The following is a 22,752-nucleotide window of genomic DNA, read 5'->3' as shown; positions in this document are numbered from 1 at the left end:
ATACTCACTGTTTACCATTACAGAGAAGAAAAAGAGGAATGAGGGAAGGCACAATAGTCTCCCCAAATCCAACAGCTTCCTTGTGTCAATTTCTTGAATCTACCATACCTTTCTGTAATTTGATTCCTGACCATATGATCCAGATGGAGCATTCTTGTATAGAGACAGGGTCCCAGAGAGTAACATGGAGCTTCTGGGCCTGGGTGAATGCACAGACTCTTGTAGGATGCCCCAAGAACTGCAAAGAGCACCTATGGATTTCAGAATAGTTGTAGGTATGGGCAGCCACATCCCCTGCCCACTCCTTGGACAGGCAAATCTGGCCTCAGCTGCATGATGAACTGGAAACTCCTTAAGAGTTTGAAACTAAAATTATCTTAAATATGTGACTTCTGCAACCTTAAGGCTGTGGATTTTTCCACTTAGTGTTGGGTTGGTGAGTGAGGGAGTTGCTGATTTGTGCCCTAACTCAAAATGGTTTCTATAAATGTAATAGTCAACTTCTCTCTCTCTCTCTCTCTCTTCTCTGCCCTCAACCATCAGCAAAAGAACAACAATCCTAATGACACTAGGTTTTAACTTCTGTGCTTATTGTATTGCAATGAAAAAAATGGCCTAAGCAGAAGATTATATAGGGTTACCTAAATGTGGACTAGCACTAGTATCTGTGGCCAGATGGAAATTTAGCACATATGGTATATGTTTCCCCAAGGATATTCCCTTTGTTTTGGCCTCAGAGAGTCTGTATTATAAGGATTCTTTTTTCTGGTTGACAGCCACTCAAATATAATTCCCTGAGGATTCAGTGAGAAGAATCTCCTAATCTTCAGGCATATACCATCAAAGAAACGTTTTTAAAAGCTGTTTTAGGTCAAAAACTATGCCTGCTGCATCAAAATGTTTTGTTCTTTCTCCAAACACACACATTATTTTAAACAAAAAGAATGCGGCCATTTTTTTGTCTGGGAATGCTGCTTACCTTATCTAAGCAACCATGTATTGTTTGAGTTAATCTAGTGCTTGTGAAAGTGAAAAACAAACAACCTGACACAGCACATGAAGGATTTGTGTGAGTTTCTGCTACCCAGCTGCACTAGAGCACCAGATAATCCTGACTTGCGATGGTCTGACTTTTCCGATTCTGAGCTTGTTCTAAAGAAACACTTCAGTATGCTTGTTTAGTTATTGGTGTTTCTTATGTTAGGGGGTTTTCTAGTGTGAGCAAATAGGTACTATGAACAAAATCACCACTAGCAAACCACCAATGGAGTATCCCCAGTTAATACCAGGAGTGAATTTGGCCCTAAAATAAGACAACCAAACTCATTTTCACTCTGGATCTAAACCAGGATTTAAACCTAGAATTCCAGAGGTGGAAGTGTAATTGTTTAGTGCACTAACCCATCTAGTCTCCCTTTCCTTTCTCCCACTTACCCATAGTCTTCCTACTGTTTTTAGTATTGTGCTCTAAATATAATTTAATAGAGAAAGCACAACTGGAGACTACTTTGTCTGCCATAGGACACTAATCCTTTACCATGACCAATGGTATTAATTCTGCTACACCACTGTGTAAATGTGAACTAAACACTATAATCTTGCTGAGAATCATTTACTGCTCACTGTGACTTATACAGCTGAACTTTTTGGTCAGGTGTTTTCCTCTTCTTCCCTTTTTTTTTTTTTTTTAATTTACTTCACACCAGATATGATTAAAAGAGGAACAACTGAATGGCCTGGACGTTATCTGACATTGTGCTAGATGCAGACTATTATAGAAGGAGGGGTTGAGAGCTTTGTTCCCTGAAATACACATTCATTTTACACCTTTAAGATGCAAAGGGAAAGTGTTATGTTATTTCAGTAAAGATTTTTTTTCTCCACCTCTGCCGGACTGAGACACGCTTTCTGGTACAAATAAATAAATACTGGCCTACGAAATTATAAATGGCTTTAACATAGTCCAGCATTTCCTTGCAGCTTTGTCCCACCAGAGCTGCATCAATCCTGCTGTTAAAACTGCTACATTATCCTTTGTGAAGAGAATTGCATTTATTTTAATTCGTTCTTTACTTCCCAAAGACCGAAGGAACTTACGTTCGGATGACAACCATGTAGCTATAGGCAATGGTCCCAACTCCCACAAGGAAATAGGAAAGAGGCATCCTGAACTTCAGCCAGCCAATTGTTCTCTGGTTGTTGTAATAGCCATAAAAGAGCACAGAATACTGTGCAAGGCCCTGAAAAGTAAATAGCAGGTAACAGCTTAACTAGCCTGTTATATACATACATACACACACTAAACCTCATGAAACTTCACCAAAAGCAGTGAATACCAAAGAGACATTCATTTTTATGCCTTCATGACATCTCCAGACATCATTATCGTAAACCTAACAGCTGGGGCCTGACTATTCTGTGAGAATTCAGAACAGCCCTGTTTTGGAGCCTTTAAAGAGGATCTGAAAAATATGTCATGTTGATTGTCAGCTCCATAACCTGTCAGGTACTTCGTAGGTTAGACACTTCATCTACAACGTAGCAGCCGAAAGCTTTTTCAACCAAGTGGTTTTTTTGGTTGGTTGTATGTGTGTGTTTTAACAGAAAGTGGCTTTTCAACAAAACAGAAAGTTTGGTTACTTATATTCTATGTTCTTAAAATTTCCCTCCAGTTCCAGTTTGGTATAAAAGTCTTCATTTCTGTCCTAAAGTATTGGGTAGTGTTGCTGTGTGCTGGTTAATAGCTGATAAATTTCATTCAGCAGATGGTTGGGTTTCATTGGATACTGAAATGATTCTTGTATCTACAGTTTATAAAACTAATTATTACGTTGGTATTGAAAAATTTGCATTTCTTTAAAACAAATCGTATGAATGAAGTTTCTATTGACTTGGATTGTTATTTTTTCAAAATAATTTAATAGGCAATTGCTGGAGTCTGAAAGTAATCAAGATAGTTGGCTTAGCCTGGTCAAAGACCATTTTGGTTAGAGGAGAGGAGAGCAGTGTATTCTCCTTTGATGAACCCCTTTGTAAACCCCTTTGATGAACAGCATAGCACATGCAGAGCAGCAGCGAAGCTCCAAATGAGCACAATTAACTCAAATCAAACACTAGAGTTCAGCATGCCAAAGTATAATTTATTGATATATTGTTGATGAATATGAGATGTGCTGATTGTGAGCTAACAGTGCTAATGCAGAGTGCTTTAGTCCTCCTAAATTACAAGGTCAATTTACTTTCCTTCTGTTTAGCTGCTGGTATTTCTTAAAATTAATCCATTCATAGATTATAATGTCTATAGATTAACATCCTTCTGCTTTGTGTAATCACTAACTATGCATTTGATTTATTGGAGTTTTTTAAATGTCTGAAATGAGCCTCACACAGTCTTCAGAAGCTCATTTGCAATTCTTCTGAAAGTGAAAATGAAATATTAATATACGGTAACTAAAGGTAATATTCACAGATTTCTTGGTTTGGTAATCGATGTATTGGTATCAGAACAGCTGTAGAGATGCAGGAGAGACAATATTAAGCATCTGATTCTAGGAGAAAGGGAATATTATTATTTATTTGTATAGCACCAAAAGTGAGCAGGTTTGTCTTTAGTTACTATACTTCTATTAAGAAACGGTGTAATTTCGTGTAAGAATTTATACTGGGCTTGGATTGTCTAATCTGTAGTTGTACATAGCCTCATACATTTCTGGATGTCTGTTTAGATCACACTAAATATTAAAATATCTTTAAAGTCACCATGTTCTGCTAAGTCAGTGTTGTCACAGGTGTTTTAAAGCCTTTAGATGAGCTCTGCACTGTGAGTAATTGAGGGTGGTTGTTTCCTGGGCTTTGCCTACTGTATTTAACTGTGAAGCTTGATATATTTTTAGCTGTGAAGTGGTAGCCATAAGTATAGGGTCTCACTCTACACTCTTCCCACAGCCTAACACAAGCTAGATGAGCATATTCTCTTTAGTAGTATGCATGATTATAATGAGCCTTGAGATTTTGATTGCTGTGGAGTAGGGTCTGAGCTGTAGATTATATAAATATAAAAAATTCAATTCAAGATTAAAATACAAAAGGCAACAGCAATTTAGCAATTTCTGCAGGATGAAAATAGCCACATTCTCAGGGATGATCAGGGCAGGCACAATTTTCCCCCTCATGTTTTGCTACACATTTTAGAGCCCATTTTTTTATTATTTCTGAAAGAAATGTTATTGGGGAATTACTCCAGAATACAAAAAAAATGTTTGATTAAATATGCACATTAGTTTATCATTTTATTTTGGACCTGAAAAAATTATTTTTGCCTCTAAAATTGTCTCAGCTATATAGTCCCCATTCCCATCCTTGTCTGGATAAAGGTTTCATTGTCCCTTGCCAGATCCTGTTTCTTTCTCAGTTACTAGGAGCCTCTCCTCTCCTGCTGCCATCTCTTTTCTCTCAAGTCTTCTCTCTTTTAACTTCTCCATACAATTGTATAAACATCTCTCCCCTTCTTCTAGGATCCACTCTTCTTAAAAGGGTCTCCACATTGCTACAAGGCTCACTTTTCTCCTCCAAGGTCCATCTCTGCTGCAGTACTTCCTCTCTTTTTAAATAGGCCTCACCACTTGACTTCATTGCTGTGTCTCCTGCTACTACCATTCAACCATTGTAACTCCTGATCATCTAAATACAACGGAGTTCAACTCTGTTAATTACTGACATACATCAGTGATTGCAGAATGTTATTGAGTTGCTCCTTGTAATGGACCAGGAGCTCACCCAAAAAAGTACATTGACCTCCTTTCATGCATCTAAAGAGGGGCCATCACTTTGTTGCTAAAGGAAATCAGCTCATCTGGCCAGTTACCACTTTACATCAGGCAATGTGGAGAGAGGTAATGTGTTACTTTGAACACTTTATTAAACTAAAATTTTAAAAATTCACTGGGTTTCAGTGAGTCAGCCTGGAAGTACTGCATTAAAAGTCAGGAAGTCAGCATACAGATCAATGTATCCAGTCTGGTATTCTGTCTGAGAGTTTAAAAACTTGCTACCTTGCTGAAACTGTCCAAAGAAATAAACGAATGGGCCAGAGTTCATTCCAGGCCAGTGGTGCATCCCATCAGAGTAATCTGATTGCAGGCCGCAAGACATTTTGCTGACATTGACCATCCGCAGGCACGGCCCCCCACAGCTCCCATTGGCCAGGAATGGTGAACTGCGGCCACTGGGAGCAGTAGGGGGGCCGTGCCTGTGGACGGTCAACGTCAGCAAAATGTCTCGCTGCCCGCAATCTGATTACCCTTATGGGCTGCATGCAGCCGGCAGGCCGCAGGTTGCCCACCACTGTTCCAGGCACTGTGCCAGAGGTAAGGCCCCTAATAAAAAAATCCACCTGGGGTTGAAGTGGCACAAGCCTGGGGCCCTCTCTAGGCAGCCAGCACATCCTTGAAAGTGGGCAATGTTGATGGGAGGAATGGCCAAAGGCTGAGCTAATTCAGTGAACCCCTACCACAGCCTCTGTCTGCAGGGCTCCTAGGATACTCCAGAATTTACATCTGCCCCCAGCTGGCAGAACTCCCTAGGGTGAGCAATGGAACACTGTCCACAGCCCTCATCACCCTTCCTGGCATCAGCAGTCCGAACCAAGGAGACTTTAACTCCTTCATCCTTTGAGATATTTTTAACACTTCTCCTAGTGCTTATGAGTATGAAGAGAATGTCTGGCTGTAAATTGTTCAAAGAAACAGACTCCCAGTTTCACCTCCCACATATACCTACCTTTGCTGAAATCCATAACAAGTGCTTAAAGTTAAACATGTTCATAAAGATTTGAAGGATTGAGGCCTAAATGTAGAAGGGAGATTGTACAGAAGCTTCAGGCAAAGTCACCCTTATCTGAATGCTGTTCCCTATAACTGGATGATTTCACCTTTTTTGTTTGTACAAAATCCTTTACAATGACCTCTGCAGCTGCCTGAAAGACAACGCGGAGACTTTCATTGCCTTACAACCAAGGTACCGTTGTCTGGACTCATTGTAATATGGAATTTATCCTCAACACAGTCATCTTAAATTTATTTCATGTTTACGAAAGTAATCACACTATGGAGGCATGCCCTGTGTGAAAAGTGGTGAAAATATTGTTTCAATAAATAAAAGTATTGTACGGTATTTAGAAGTCTTCCTTCAGACTTTCAGTTAAGGAGGTTCATCTCTTAAGGATATGATGAGCTTCAAAGAAACAATAAGGGATTCAGCCATCCATCCCACTACAGCTAAAATATTTGCAAATTTAAAAACCAGAATTTTGCTTCTAGTCTATCTTTTAAAAAAGGCCTAAAGTACGAGGTTTTCTCTTACATGGAACTTATACAGCACCACCAATTTGAAGTCTAAATGCATATAATCCCAGAGGGTCAAATTCATCCATAGTCCAACTCTACTGAAGCAAATGGAATTACACCAGAGACTAAATCAGTCTAGACTCTTATTCCCAAATTCCTCTCCTTTTTTATTCCCAAAGACACAGTAATGGACATGGAATTTTCATATGTTCTGTTTTTAGATCAAGACAACATCTATACTCAGAATTAATGAAAAGGGGATTTGAATTGGTTTCTATCCATTTGAATGATCTCCTGACATATTTCATATTAAACTACTGAAATTGAACAGTGAAGCAGTTCTTCACTGAGCACTGAAATCAAAGCCTTTTAGAGCCCAAAGAGTCATGATAATGTGCAGTATTGCAATAATGTACACTTACACTAAAGTCCCACAAAGTTGCAAAATTCATAGCAGTTCTTTCTTCAGCTCTCGGGACAGTTTTTCTAGGTAACGTGCCATATGGTTTCCCCATCAGCACCTGTAGCCAAAATATGATGAATGTAGATAACAGCTCAAAACACAACACTAACAACTAAAAGTATAAAATGCAGATGCGAACAACTGCACTGGAGATTTTGCTTTGTGTTCTCCTTCACTCCCTACTGATAGCAATCCACCTCTCCAAATCTTTTGCCTTCATACCTTTTATTCGTGATTGACGCTATTACTGAAGTATATTCCATTGCAATTTTTTATTAAATGGTAGTCTACTAAAAATCAGTGGAATGTTAAGCTGTATCTTTTATATTCAGCAGCAACAAAGGTTAAAAATATTCATCAGATCAGTGAGTTCTTTCAGTGATGCAAGTTTATTTTTCTTGTGCTATTGATTTTGTTGCTTTTTTTAATAGAAAATATATCGGGTCATTACATGCATATAGTTTTCAGATGATGACAACCAGGATTCTGAAAGTATCTGAGCCTCTGGTGAGATGTTTGCAAAACCATTGAAAGTACTAGGCTAGATTCTAGTCTCACTTGAGTCTTGATATTGTTCCACTGCAATCAATGGAAGTTTTTCTCTTGACTTCAATGGGAGCAGAACCAGGCTCTTAAGGTGGTATAAATCCAAAGTAACTCAATTGGCTTCAATTACTCTACTCTAATGAAAGCAGAATTTGGCCCATCCATTAGAAAGTTTTTGGAAAATGTCATATCCTAAATAAATCTTGTGGGCTTGAGGTTATCTGCTGCACTCACTTACATGTACACACTGGAAGTAAGTGTAATCAAGAGGATATTCTCTATGGCAGAAATTTAGGGGCCAGCCCAAGACCTATGTACCACTTAAATTCCATTTAAGTCCTATTTTGAGCCCTGTTTAAGTCTTATACTCATCCTTTGCATGGGATAATTTCAATTTGAGTTGAATTCCACCTTATGGATAAGATTCTGTGCTGCATGTCTAAGGATATGTCTATACTTCGAGCTGGAGGTATAATTTCCACTTGAGGAGACATGTACCCCAGGCTAGGTCTAAGCAAGCTAGCACTCTAAAAATGGAGTCTTGCCATGGCAGCGTGAGCAGAGGGAGAGGCTAGCTGCCCTGAGTACAATCCCATTCAACATGCTAGGTACATATGTGGGGTGGCTAGCTGTGCCTGCCCTTTGTGCTGCTATGGCTACACCTTATATTTAGCTCTTGATCACAGCTGCCATGGGGTATATCTCCTCAAGCAGGAAATAATAGCTCCAGCTCAAAGTACAGACATACTATTAGAGGTGCAGCACAGAACTCACAGTCCAGGAGATGGGGGCTAAGGTAGCTTTAAACCACCTTGTGCTCCCCACCCCCCTCCACTGCCAGTCCTGGGCTGCTCCAGGTATAGAGTGGGGATGCCCCGATGTAATTTAGACAGACTTCATGGACTGCCCTAAGAGTCACAGCACTTCCTGGAATATCCCCAGCACTGCAGGATGCAGCCCTGCCTCCCACACTTGTCTCACGCTCAGCCCTGCTCTGGCATGCCCTCCCCCATGCCAGGGGGTGTTAAGTTCTTGGGAGGCAGCCTTATAGTTGTCTTCTGCAATGCCTGTGCCAGGAATGCTTCCCTGGGCAGAACCAGGGCGTTTAGATCTGTTTTACACTGCTGTCCCTTTTCATGGCTTAAAGGAGCTGGAGCATTGGTAGGGATCTTGCCCTAAGTGTTCTAGTAACAAAGGTAAAAATTTTAAGCAACATTTCTGAGTGACATTTTATTCCCCTACAGAAATAAGAAATGCAATTTAAAAAAATCCCAAATCATGCATTCTCACCTCAGGCACCATTACAAGGCCAAATGTCAATCCGAAGAGAATCATATTTATTCCATACATCCAGCGCAAGAATATGAAATAAGAAGCTACTGAAGAGCCAAAATGACCTATGAAAACATTTGCAGTGACAAAAAGACAGATCAGTCGATATTCTTGTCTTCTTACTTTGAGACAAGATTACTTGAACATTTTCATGGGTGCTTAAAATACAAAAAAATCAGATTTTTCTTTATTCTATATTAATACCTATAATTTTATCATTTTAGTAATTTTTCAAGATTGCAGACTAGCATTCACTTCCTTGAAATGATTTAAAAAACAGAAGCCAAGAAAACCATTTACCAAAGATTATACATTTATATTGAAGGAATATAAATAACATGATACCAACACAATGGAATAGAACTTCAGGATGATCTCCTAGGGCCAGATGTTCAAAGGTATTTGGTTGCCTAAGGATGCAGAAAGGTGCTTAGTGGGATTTTCAAAAGTGACTAAACAGATGAGGCACCTAACTCCACTTGAAATCAGCAAAATACCTTTTAAATCCTGGTCTCTAGAGCTTCTAGTGCCTTTTTACATGTGCTTTGTTTCTGGCCTACTAGCCAGGGAGAAAGCAAAATGTTGCTGGAAAGACAGCTTCCGGAATTTAAAAAAATACACGCACACTATTCTACAGCAGTGGTCCAAAACACTAGAATTTTGCAATGGTGACACTACGATTGCTGTTATTGTATAGAATACAGTGGTATTTTTATACTAAATCGCTAACAGGCTGGTGTCTGTCACAACACCAGATGCAGAATACCTTGAGAACCAGGAGTATACAGTTACTCAATACAAAAGATTCTTCACAACAGGCTCATTAGTCTATGCATCACCAATATAAAAGTTTTAGCAATGACAACAAGGGATGGTTTAAGATTCAGGTTTAAGGAAACAAGTATATACTGTGTGAAAGAAATGGGAAAGATTTAGGTAGGAAAGAAGAGGGGAGGTTGCTTGATCAGGGGGACAGAGTATTTAATTGAGAGCTATGAGCTGTTCAGTTCTGCCACTGACCAGCTGTGTGACTTTGAGCAAGTCAGTTCATTTCTTTTGCCTCTCTTTCCCCTCCCACCCTTTGTCTGCCTTGTCCATTTTGACTGTAAGCATTTTGGGGCAAGAATTGTCTCTCTCTGTGTTTGCACCATGCCTAGCACAACTGGGCCTTGATTTCGGTTGAGGTCTCTAGGTACTACTACTATATTAATAATAATAAAATAATAGCTGTTTAGGTCCTGATTCTGCAATACTTATGTGAAGAAACCTTCCACTGAAATCAAGAATCAAACGCTTTATGATTAAATGAAGATTTTTTTATCCCTACATGGCTCTGGAGGTGTAGCTGCTGTAACCCAAAACCTTGGTCATATGACCTTTTTATTTACTGCTAAAATGGCTCCTGTTGGTTTGGAACATGTGAGCATTTATTGTGCCTGATGATTTCATGAACTGTTTTGTTACTATTTTCTCTGGTAATGGCCCTCTTGGTGCTATATCAGTTAAGATTAGCCTTGTACCCCAGTTAATTCTAACATTTATTGACCTGTAGTTATTCATTAAGCTGTCACTAGCTGGGACTGAATTAGGGAGGGGAGAATCATCCCAGGCCCTTGTTGCAGAAGAACTGAAATACCTAGTCCTGTTTATGTAGACTTTGAGCTTTTACGTTAGTATTTCCAATTGGCACTGCTTGTCCAGCACATTGAACTTTTCAGCTCCTATGAGAGGAAGCCTTTATACCTTCTAATATTAGTTTCCCATACACTTCCACTAGTCGCTCCATTTAAGTAGAAAATTGTAACAAGACAAAGGGACAGGTTTTGCCTCTGACCTGATCTTGACCTTTTGTGCCACAAAACAGCCAGAAAGCTACCTTAACTGGTCCCGCTCAATATAGGAGAATCCTCAGCTCCTATGCCATCCTGTCCTATACTCCAGCACACCAGTGCATTGCTAGGATGACAAGAGCAAGTGTGAAAAATCAGGATGGGGTCGGGGGTAATAAGCATCTATAAAAGCCAAAGCCCCAAATATCGGGACTGTCCCCATAAAATCAGGACATCTGGTCACCCTATGCATAGCTGCAGAAAAGAGAATCAGCGCTAAGAGCCACTAGGTGTGGTTGATTCCTGGCCGATATAAAGGACTTCAAGTTGCACATCATCTGATTCCCAGATGTTGCAATGGACCTAAATGCACATTGGGACTGGACAAGCTCCCAGTGGCCCCAGGATGGGTAGACGGGCATAAAGGTGTCTTAAAAGTAACTTCATGTCCACCCGTCCCCTGAGCTGTGCTAGATGGGGGACAGCAAGTTCTGATTCAGTCATTTCATCACTGCATTATATGGTTTGCTTTGCTGATTTTCTAGGTTTAAAATTTAGACGTACAATAAAAACACATTAATTTGCAATATAGTGAATGTTGCAAAATAGTTTTCTTTTTGGTCTCTGTCCAAACTTGATTTTTTTTTTTTTTACAAAGATAAAGTTCACAATCCTATTTATTGAGGGTCATTATAAAGGTAACATTTATACTCTGATATTCTGTGTGTCCAGCCATCTTTAAGCTAAGGAAAAGAAAAAGGAGCTTATTTCATTACAGGAGAGAAAAAAACTGTACATAGACACAGTATCAGTTAATTATCCTGGTCTATTTTTACATACTTGTCCTACTAATGTAACTTGAAACAGCTGTGGGTTTTAATGGCAAAACAACTCAGTCCAGGCCCATTTATTTACCAACTATAACTGAAGGATCACTCACATGGGTTCTCAAAATGAATTCTATTCTGTTACTAGCCTACCAAAAGAACCACCTGTCTCCTGCTGCTCAATTTGATTTAACTACATTTATTCAACAGCTTCTTCTGCGTGCTAAATTAAATCCCAGTGATTGCATAGCCTGCTTTGTTCTCTGCTGATCATGACGCCGTGTGTTTCAAGTTATTATGTGGTGAATTACCCTTTCTTTTTGGCCTAGTGCCGCCTTGTCTAGGATTGCTTTGCAACACAAAGTACAAATCAGCTAAAACTCACAGTTGACCATTTTCCTGGTCATGGCCACCTTGACACTGTCTATTGCATGCTCCAAAGCTACCTTCAGTAAAGCTATCTTGCACTATAATTAGGGCTGATCAGTGGCTAGGCTCCCACTCAAGACCTTGTGATGTTAAGCCAAGTTTGCTTCAGAGGGGATTTGTTGGTAACTTAGCTCATTACTGGAAGGCCTTTCTCCCTATGAAATATAAAGCTTACTTTATGATGAGACCGTTCTCAAATTTTGCCCCAACTCTCATCACAAGTACTTTGCACTTTTATATATGCACAGTGATATTCGTGATCATATTCTCTTTTTCGTCTTTATTTTGTGATTTGAGAACACTTAAATAGCATATTATAGGTAAACAACAAAGCCAGCCTATAAGCTGTATCCCAAGAGCACTTTTCCAGGATTAATTTCAATACTGGGTAATGAAAAAGGTTTAAACTTATCAGTGGCATCTATATTGGGCATTATTATCTGTAAGGTAACTAAGCCTTTAAAGGATATTTCTGATGAATAGCTATTAATGCCTTATCAAGCTAAATCAATTTTCACAAAAGAAGACTGTATACAATGTAGACATTTTACAATGATTTTTTTAAAGTATTTTAGTTGTACCTGGCTGTGTTTCAGAATCTATATTTAGTGAATGGGGCTAGTGACCCAACACATAGTTCCCAGAAAGAACCCCATGCCCGGAATAGGTCACAATGAATAAAAATGCAACTCCTATTTGAAAGTAATGGACATTTCACAGTTAATGTAAAACTAAAGTACAAATAAAACTGTAAAATAATTTTAGTATTATCTTTGAAAAGTCATGGAAGATGGGTGAGATTCCAGAGGATTGGAAAAGGGCAAATAAAGTGCCAATCAATAAAAAGGGGAATAAGGACAACCTGGAGAAGACAGACCAGTCAGCTTAACTTCTGTACCAAGAAAGATAATGGAGTAAATAATCAAGCAATTAACTGGCAAACACCTAGGAGATAATAAGGTGATAAGTAACAGTCAGCATGGATTTGTCAAGAACAAATCATGTCAAACCAACCTAATAGCTTTCCTTGACAGGGTAAACAAGCTTTGTGGGTAGGGGAAGAAGGTATATCTTGACTTTAGTAAGGCTTTTGATACTGTCTCGCATGACCTTCTCATAAGCAAACTAGTGAAATACAACCTAGATGGAGCTTATATCAGGTGGGTGCATAACTGGTTGGAAAACCATTCCAGAGAGTAGTTATCAGTGGTTCACAGTCAAGCTGTAAGTGCGGTCCCACAGGGATCAGTTTTGTGTTGGATTCTGTTCAATATTTTCATCAATGATTTAGATAATGACATAGAGAGAACACTTATAAAGTTTGAGGATGATACCAAGCTGGGAGGGGTTGCAAATGCTTTGCGGGATAGGATTAAAATTCAAAATGATCTGGACAAACTGAAGAAATGGTCTGAAGTAAACAGGATGAAATTCAATAAGGATAAATGCAAAGTACTCCACTTGTGTGCAACTGATTGTTCCTTCCTAAGCTAAATACGAGTCAACAGTCTAACACTTTTACCAAAAAAAAAAGACAAACATCATTCTGGGATGTATTAGCAGGAGTATAGTAAGCAAGACACAAGAAGTAATTCTTCCACTCTACTCCATACTGATTGGGCCTCACCTGGAGTATTGTGTCCAGTTCTGGGTGCCACATTTCAGGAAAGATATGGACAAATTGGAGAAAGTCCAGAGAAGAGCAACAAAAAGTATTAAATGTCTAGAAAACATTACCAGTTTGTAATGTTTAGGCTGGAGAAGAGAAGACTGAGAGGGGAACATAACAGTTTTCAAGTACATAAAAAATTGTCACAAGGAGGACAGAGAAAATTGTTCTCGTTAACCTCTGAGGATTGGATAAGAAACAATGGACTTAAATTGCAGCAAGGACAGTTTAGGTTGGACATCAGGAAAAACTTCCTAACTGTCAGATTGGTTAAGCACTGGAATAAATTGCCTAGGGAAGTTGTGGAGTCTCCATCATGGGAGATTGTTAAGAGCAGGTTAGACAAACACCTGTCAGGGATGATCTAAATAATACTTAGTCCTGCCTTGATTGTGGGGTGACCAGGTGTCCAGTTTTTGACCGGAACACCCAATCGAAAAGGGATCCTGGCGGTTCTAGTCAGCACCACTGACTGGGCCGTTGACTGTCCGGTTGGCGGCGCTGCGCAGTGGGGCTGGCAGGCTCCCTGCTAGCTTCCATACATGCTGGCTTCCGGGAAGCAGCTGGCATGTCCTGCCTCCGGCTCCTACATGTACTGGCAGCCAGGGGGCTCCACATGCTGCCCCCACCCCAAGCACCACCCCCGCAGCTCCCATTAGCCAGGAAGCACAGCCAATGAGAGCTGCGGGGGTGGCACCTGTGGATGGGGCATTGCGCAGAGTGTGCAGAGCAGCCTGGCTGCGCCTCCATGAAGGAGCAGGAGGGGGGACATGCCACTGCTTCCAGGAGCTGCTTCATGTAAGCGCCGCCCAGAGCCTGCACCCCTGACCCCCTCCTAGGCCCCAACCCCCTGCCCCTGCCCTGATCCCCCCCCCGCCACCCTCCAAACCCCTCATCCCCAGCCCCACCCCAGAGTCTGCACACTCAGCCAGAGCCCTTACACACACACCCCGCACCCCAACCCTCTGCCCCATCCCAGATCCCTCCCACACTCCAAACCCCTCAGCCCCAGCCCAGAGCCCTCTCCCATACCCTGAACTCCTCATTTCTGGCCCCATCCCAGAACCTGCACCCCAGAGCCCGTACCTCCTCTCACACCCAATCCCCTGCCTCAGCCAGGAGCCCCCTCCCATATTCTGAACCCCTCAGCTCCATCCCCCAGCCTGGAGCCCCCTCCTGAACCCCAAACCCCTCATCCCTGGCCCCACCCCAGAGCCCGCACCTCCAGCCGGAGCCCTCACCTCCTCCCACATCCCAACCCACTGCCTCAGCCTGGAGCCCCCTCCTGCACTCTTAACTTCTCATTTCTGGCCCCACCCCAGAGCCCGCACCCCCAGCCAGTGTCCTCACCCCCTCCTGTACCCGAGCCCTCTGAGCCAGCCCGGTCAAAATAAGTGAGTGAATGAGGGTGGGAAGAGAGAGCGACAGAGGGGAGGGGGAGATGGAGTGAGTGGGGGCAGGGCCTCAGAGAAGGGGCAGGGGGTGGGACAAGAGTGTTTGGTTTTGTGTGAGTAGAAAGTTGTCAACCTTACTTGAGTGCAGGGGACTAGACTAGAAGGTCCTTCCAGGCCTATGATTCTATGATTCTCTTGGTTAGATAAGCAGCTCTTTCTCTTACTATATTGAAAGAACTTCTCAACAAATTTGAAACCTTCTATTTTCCAGTTCTTTCAAGTGGGATTTGAATTCTCTATCTGATTCTGCACTACCAAATCATCAACGTGACAATTTTATGTATGATCTCTGCAATTAGATGTAGTGGTGATAATACTGTTTATGGTACCCTGGAGTTGTCCTTGAAAATAAAGGAAGTGCTATGCAGTCAAAATGATGGAAGTCATAGTTTGGGTATAGGCTATCTGAAAAATAACCTGTTTCCATATACATCAGCACAGCAGTTTAGATCAATTGATGTTCTTGAGGGAACAAGTTGTGTTAATTTAGTGATGCTAAAAAATGCCAGATTGAGAGCCATAAACACAGAAGTCTAATTTTTTTCCCCACACAACAGGTGGAACAAACATACCAAAGGGCCTTACCCCTGATTGCAGAGACCTTTTTTAAGGGTCAGAGGAGTGTTTAGTCTTCAGGCCCAATCAATACATTGCCTTTTGGCTTGCTCGGTGTGCTTCTTTGTCCCATTTCAAAGAGGACGAGATCAAAGCATGTTAACAAACTGTTAATACACATCAGCAGGGTCCATGTGGATGTTAGTCTGGGGCAGGCTAGTGCGAGATAGATTCACGCTCCAGCTTGCTGCAAGCTACATGTTTGTGTAGACAAGCTTTGACTGTGAATATTGTTTCATGAAACATAATCTCTTGTTCAGAATGTGGCTGTGTCCTCTGCCGTGACAGCTAGGAGGGGTGCCAGTGCTCTAGAATAATGATGAAGAGATCATTTTGGGTTCACTGATAATTAAGAAGGCGGGTCCATCTTCTCTTTTGAGGAATAAAACATCTGGAAAGCTATTTTTAAAAGCAGTAAGAACATTCTTGGAATCAGGGGGGCCTCTGGGAGTACACCTGCTGCTAAGTGCTAATTTGATTGTTTTCCACAACTACTTACTTTCAATCTCTTTGATTTTCATTTCCCATGGTATGCAGGCTGTTTTAAAATTCTCAAAATCTCGTTGAAATTTCATCCATTTCTGTAAAGGATCACAAAGAAAAAGAGGCCGCATTCTCAGTGTTCTCATATACATTCTCACTCATGACTCTGAGATCCAGCATAGAACTGAGTGAATTTGTATCAAATACTTAATTTGCTGTATTTTGCCTTTTTTTTTTTCTGTTTGTGGAATGTCTGAACAGATCGTGATTTTTTTTCTTGAGTATTATTTGACTTGAGAACTGTTTCTGATCATTTAACGTATTTTATTCCAAATCTGAAATTCGAACTATATTGCTTAGTTGTGGTTAGTCTAAATGGTGGTGGTGTCTCTGTCCCTCAATTGGATAAGAGCAACTATTATAATCAGCAAAAACAACGAGGAGTCCTTGTGGCACCTTAGAGACTAACAAATTTATTTGGGCATAAGCTTTCGTGGGCTAGAACCCACTTCATCAGATGCATGGAGTGAAAAATACAGGAGCAGGTATAAATACATGAAAGGATGGGGGTGCTTTAACAAGTGTGAGGTCAGTCTAATGAGATAAATCAATGTATCTCATTAGCAGGATACCAAGGGAGGAAAAATATAATCAGGCTTTCCAGGCATATTTCAGAATGTGAAAGTTGAAAATTTGTTGAACATTAATGCTAGTAAAATGTGATTCCACAAATGTCTATAAAAAATGAAGCCAAATTAGTACTGAACATGATTGAAGCAAAACTTGTTTTAAAATTTGAATAAATATTTGCAGAGATTTTTTGCAGTATTCTCTCAGCTCTGAGGCAAAGGGACAATCTGTCCAAGCACTATATAAGGGAGAAAGGAACCATTCCAATCTAATATGTAAAGTGCATGTTTGCCATATGCCATGAGTTTTTCTGCTACAATGAGGAGACTGAAACATTCTGAATCTTCTCAAGGAGCATGATCTTCATTGGCTTTCTTTATTCTGGGCCTAACCCCAAACCCAATTTTAATCCCCAGAGGATGGAACTCTTGGTGGAACAGATTGGAAGGCTCTTGAAGATAGAGCCCAATCAGTAGGTATGGGTTTGGTTAATGACCTCTGCTTTGGGATAATTTGGGGCAAAGAGGGTTAAAAATGCACGTGAAGAATGGGATGGTATTTATGAGGATGTGGTGAATGATAATCTACAACACTGTATTGCTTTGCATTGTATGAAATTGATTAAATAAAATCCTTACCTTTGTCATCATCACTTTGTATGCATAAAACTTTTTCCCTTTTCCTTTTCCAAGTGCACCTTCAAATTTTTCTACAAAAAGCTGGGCTTCCCTGAGAAATAAGAACAAAAAGACATGCATGTGATGATATGGTAAAACTGGAATTCCTGCCACTTCAGGCTTGAAAAACATGTCCGATTACTCCACGTTGGATGTTCATATATCCCTGTTCTCTTAGAGACACTCTTATAGTTTATATTTCCCAGAAATTTTATCATAGTTAGTGCAACCAGAAGAAAACAACTTGTCATTTTGTCTGAGCCATCTGCATTTTCCAGAAGTGATCTCTACTTAATTCCTGCTAATGTTATTTAGCCTGTTCTGTGAATACCTGAAGTCATGATGTCTTGTTTTGTAATCTAGCCTATTCCCCAGTAGTACTTCCTCTTAAGAATTATTTCCTTTTGTTCAAGCCATTGGTCCTAATCCATTCATCCACTGGAACTATATGAATTATTCTTCTTCATTTTAATTGTTACTTTGAAGATATTTATAGACTGTAATCATGGTTCCCTTGTGTCTGCTCTCTTCTAGGCTACATATATTTTCACTCCTCTCAGTGCCTCCACATATGTCTTGTCCATTGTACAATCTATGAATCATTTTCTCATAACTGTGGCTTCAATTGGCTCCAGAAGATTAGAGTTTTGATTGACAACATTATTAAAGTATTCCCTAGTGAGACACATAGGACATAAGGGTGAAAGGAAAAAAAAGAGTGAAAGTTCCTTTAAAATGTTTTTAAGATTTTGTGTAACATCAGCACTTTTAAATGATGATCAGATGTGACCAGGCACTTACTAGAGTCTTCTCCACCCCCTTTTTATTCTCCTTTGTGAGGACAAACTTTAAGACACCAGTGAATGTACTTTTATTGAGGAGAGGTGGCTACTTTAACTGCTGAATGACCATGTCTAAAGTACTATATAAAAGAAACAAGACTTCTTGAAATCCAATGTTTGCACAGTGGTATCAAAACCATTATATTGGTGGTAGTCACCAGATGGCACTAATACAGAGCACCTTACACATTTTGATTAATTGCCTGTATAGGCATTCGGAGACTGGTGGGTAGTTGGAGAAATGCTAGCTATTAGTTGCGGTGAAGTTCTTTTCTGGAAGCTGTGCAAACAGATTAATTGCCTGAGTCCCTCTCACTGGAATTATTTCTTATGCATAGATCTGTTGCCCACAGCTTATATCCACACAAGCAAACAAAAACATTACAACATGCCAAAACATGACAAAAACTGCAGGTGATGCTTATGTAAGAAGAATACTAATAACCAGCTCCGAATTTCCATGTGAATCAAAGCTAATCTCTCTTATTCTTATGAAAAATATTGTGGGAATTTAATGACTGCAGTTTCAGAAGTAGCTCTGATCCTTCTAATACCATTTGTTCAAATCAGAAGGAAGAGTGTCACCTAGTTAATCAACACCATTTACTGTGGCACTAGTTGATTTGTGGAGACTTTACGTCCAAGTACAGGGCCTAGATTGTGAAAGGGCTGAAGAAATCACAACATGCAGTGGCATGGCTAAAATCTATACTTTCAGCTGTTCATCCACTTTATTTTACTGTTCCAGTCTTCAAAATTAAAAAATACACTTCTCAAAGTGAAATGAGGAGATTAGAAAGTCAGAAGGATAATATTCAAACAAAAGCCTGACACAACGTCACTAACGTGAAAAAGTTCCTCCCTAGTATACACATCATACATCCATAGCTGGGCACAGAAATTCTCCAGAAACTTCTCTTTTCTGTTTATAAAATGATCATGAGTTTGGCTAAGCCAAAACAAAGAAATTATTTTCCACAGGCAAAGTTTATAAAAACATGTCTTTTAGATCATGAATTCAAGCCCTCAATTAAAGCCAAGGATTCAAACTAGGCATGATTGTTTGCAATGCAATGAATGTCACATCAAATGCCTTTTAGGTGTTTTCCTCTGCATTAGAATATAGTTTTTTATTCCTCTCTGGGTTCTGAATTCTCTGGCAAGGATGGGTTTTCTGTTTCTATCTGCAAGCTGGTTGCAGATTTCTAGTGCAAACTGAATTCTTGCCCTTTGGATGTAGTGATCCAGGTTTCCTGGACTACTGCTGTATTTTCCCATGACTTCCCTCAGTGAAGTTCCCCTTCCCCTCCCTCTTTCATTTGTTCCCCTCCCCCCATTCTTATTGACTGTTAGGCTTTTCTTCCTCTCCATATCTTTGCAGGTGTTTGGCTAGGTCCCTGGTGGTTCTTCGTGTATGTTACAAAAATCCCTTATCTGCATGACAGTATTTAATCTGTCTATATTTTTTAAGAGCTTTAACTTTACTAATCACATTGGGCCAAATTAATCATCTAGTCTAGTTACTATCCACTTATGCAGATGTTATGTTTTAAATAGAAAGGGACCCTTCACTTTAACAGGGCTCAACTGTATATTTAATACTGAACTATCTGCCTATCGTAATTTAAGTACCTTTGCACAGTATGAGGCACTTGAATACAGTACTGATAGCACTCACCATTCCTGTTAAAGAACCACTCAAAAGCCTCTCACACATTCCACAGCAAATGAAAGGAAATACTACCCCATGGTATTATTGGGTAGATGGAAGAAGCTTGCCACTATTCGGCATCTTTTGTCAGAATGAAAGCACTATATGTGTCAGTTACACTTGATGTTCTACATATGTGCTTTCTCCTTGAATGGGCAGTACAGGTTTGGTTGTAGCTGACTTTTAACAAGCTTTTTTGTACACTCATTACAGCTTTAGGAAGACCCAGTGAATAACGTGCTCATGGGGGGGGACCCTGCCACATGAAAACCTATAGTCAAGCCATTTTGTGCTCTGCAGCAGCCCAGCTGCATCCAGGAATAGGAATACTTGCATGACTAATTTCAAGTCCCTATTTAATTGGTAGTTGAGTGCAAGTCTCAATAACAATTTAATTCCATGAAAAATTCCCACTGCAGTATTTAACAAAAGATATGACAAGCACATCTAGTGGTAGAGCAGAGCTTGAAAGAGGGCCTGTGGGTGATGAGGCAGAGAATATGTGTGCAGTTGCATTCAAGGAAACTAATAAGGAAAGCATAAGCCCCATGTGATGCTGAAGCTATCAAACAGCTACTGCAAAGTGCTTTTTTCCTTGCTCCTGCTCATCCCTCCTCCAGCAGAGACTCTCAATGGATTTTTACTGGGATACACCCTTGAATTAAAATGAGTTACTTCTTATTTACTTGCTGTGAGATCAAAGTCAGGCCCTCGGTGATTTGTAGGTCAGAAACTAAGGAAATTTCCCCACTCCCTCCTAAACTTCCTGTGTCCTGGCTGGCTCTAAATATAGAATCATAGGACTGGAAGGGACTTCGAGAGGTCATCTAGTCCATTCTCCTGCACTCATGGCCGGACTAAGTATTATCTAGACCATTCCTGACAGGTGTTTGTCTAACCCAGTGCTTCTCAAAGTCGGGCCGCCGTTTGTTCAGGGAAAGCTCCCAGCAGTCCAGGCTGGTTTATTTACCTGCTGCGTCTGCAAGTTCGGCCAATTGCGGCTCCCATTGGCCATGGTTCGCCACTCCAGGCCAATGGGGGCTGCGGGAAGCGGCGTGGGCTGAAGGATGTGCTGGCCGCCCTTCCCGCAGCCCCCATTGGCCTGGAGCAGCGAACCACAGCCAGTGGGAGCCGCGATCAGCCGAACCTGCGGACGCGGCAGGTAAACAAACCGGCCCGGACCACCAGGGGCTTTCCCTGAACAAGCAGCGGACCGGCTTTGAGAAGCACTGGTCTAACCTGCTCTTAAAAATCTCCAATGATGGAGATTCCACAACCTCCATAGGCAATTTATTCCAGTGATTAACTACCTTGACAGTTAGGAAGTTTTGCCTGATGTCCAACCTAAACCTCCCTTGCTGCAGTTTAAGCCCATTGCTTATTGACCTATTCTCAGAGGTTAAGAAGAACAATTCTTCTCCCTCCTCCTTATGACAACCTTTTATGTACTTTGAGAGGGGACATGATAACAATTTTTGTCTTCTCTTTTCCAGACTAAACAAACCCAATTTTTTCAATCTTCCCTCATAGGTCATGTTGTCTACACCTTTAATCATTTTTGTTGCTCTTCTCGGGACTTTCTCCAATTTGTCCACATCTTTCCTGAAATGTGGCGCCCAGAACTGGACATAATACTCCAGTTGAGGCCTAATAAGCGTGGAGTAGAAAGCAAAAATTACTTCTTGTGTCTTCTTACAACACTCCTGCTAATACATCCCAGAATCATGTTTGCTCTGTGTGTGTGTGTGTGTGTGTGTGTAAAAGTGTTACACTGTTGACTTGCTTTTAGCTTGTGATCTGCTATGACCCCCAGATCCCTTCCCACAATACTCCTTCCTAGGCAGTCATTTCCCATTTTGTGTGTGTGCAACTGAGTGTTCCTTCGTAAATGGAGTACTTTGCATTTGTCCTTATTGAGTTTCATCCTATTTACTTCAGACCATTTTGAATTTTAATCATATCCTCCAAAGCACTTGCAACCCCTCCCAGCTTGGTATCATCCGCAAACTTTATAAGTGTACTCTCTGTGCCATTATCTAAATCAACATGCAACTATCAGGTGAGTACACAGCTAATAAATGTATTTCCCTGTCCTCTACATGTTTGTATATTATTCACATTATTGTTTCCTAAGCAATGCTCTTTACCTCAATTCTCAGTTGAAATGCTCTTTACCTCAGTTCTCAGCTTTGAGAATAAGAACTTTATTTGTACATCCCTGGAGAATCATAACACACCTCTGCACTTTGTGCTAAGAAAAGTGAGAACCAGAGGAAGAACAGTCCTATCATTACAACAGTTTATTAAAATCTCATCTGCACATTCTTGAGAAGCATCTTCAAAAATATCACACACTATATGCAAAGTGATACAACCTCACAAATATGAGGATGTGTCAAAAACAACACTGAAAGATGAAAGTGAGCTTTGTAATCACTGGTATCGTGTTATAGGTAAATTATCTATAGCACAAGATAGGCCAAAGTGTACCCCTTTAGCTAACTGTGAGAGCTTTTTTGTTTGAGAAAAAACATCTTAATCTAATTACCAACATAAGGAGCTAATAAATATTTCATGGAGCCAGGTAGTATTGCCCTTAAGTAGCCCAGGTTAATTATTAATCCTAGGTATGAGGTTGCAGCTTCCAAAGTGCTAGGTATATTGCATGTAGGGCAGTTCAGCATGTACAAAGTAGAGGATGTATTACAGCACTTAGAGGTTGCTGCTGGTGAACAGGATTCAAGTGGATAGCTCACGTTTTTCAGCAACAGTTCAGGAAGGTTTCAGTCACCAACATGTAAAAAGTCATTAAAAAGAAATGTCCTTTTAATATTGATCACTTTGAACTTCTCCAAGTAAGCCTTAAAAAGACTGGCTAAAAGTTGACAGCAACACAACTGT

At 40.5% G+C, this 22,752-nt stretch overlaps 1 protein-coding gene across 1 annotated transcript in view; it reads right to left on the bottom strand.

The window, feature by feature from the left end:
• TMC1 (transmembrane channel like 1) overlaps window positions 1–22,752 on the bottom strand; it is an 83,583-nt gene that overhangs the window by 26,612 nt on the left and 34,219 nt on the right. Inside the window, exons 5-9 of the mRNA XM_024105436.3 lie at window positions 17,260–17,350; window positions 16,008–16,089; window positions 8,644–8,750; window positions 6,767–6,865; window positions 2,098–2,240 (exon numbers count right to left, since the gene is read on the bottom strand). Coding sequence (XP_023961204.2) covers window positions 2,098–2,240; window positions 6,767–6,865; window positions 8,644–8,750; window positions 16,008–16,089; window positions 17,260–17,350 — 522 coding nt within the window. The remainder of the gene's footprint in view (window positions 1–2,097; window positions 2,241–6,766; window positions 6,866–8,643; window positions 8,751–16,007; window positions 16,090–17,259; window positions 17,351–22,752) is intronic.

The sequence above is a fragment of the Chrysemys picta genome, chromosome 6 (assembly GCF_011386835.1).
Source record: "Chrysemys picta bellii isolate R12L10 chromosome 6, ASM1138683v2, whole genome shotgun sequence".
Classification (NCBI taxonomy): domain Eukaryota; kingdom Metazoa; phylum Chordata; order Testudines; family Emydidae; genus Chrysemys; species Chrysemys picta.
Note: the sequence above shows the minus strand (reverse complement) of the source record. Positions and strands in the feature narration are given on the sequence as shown.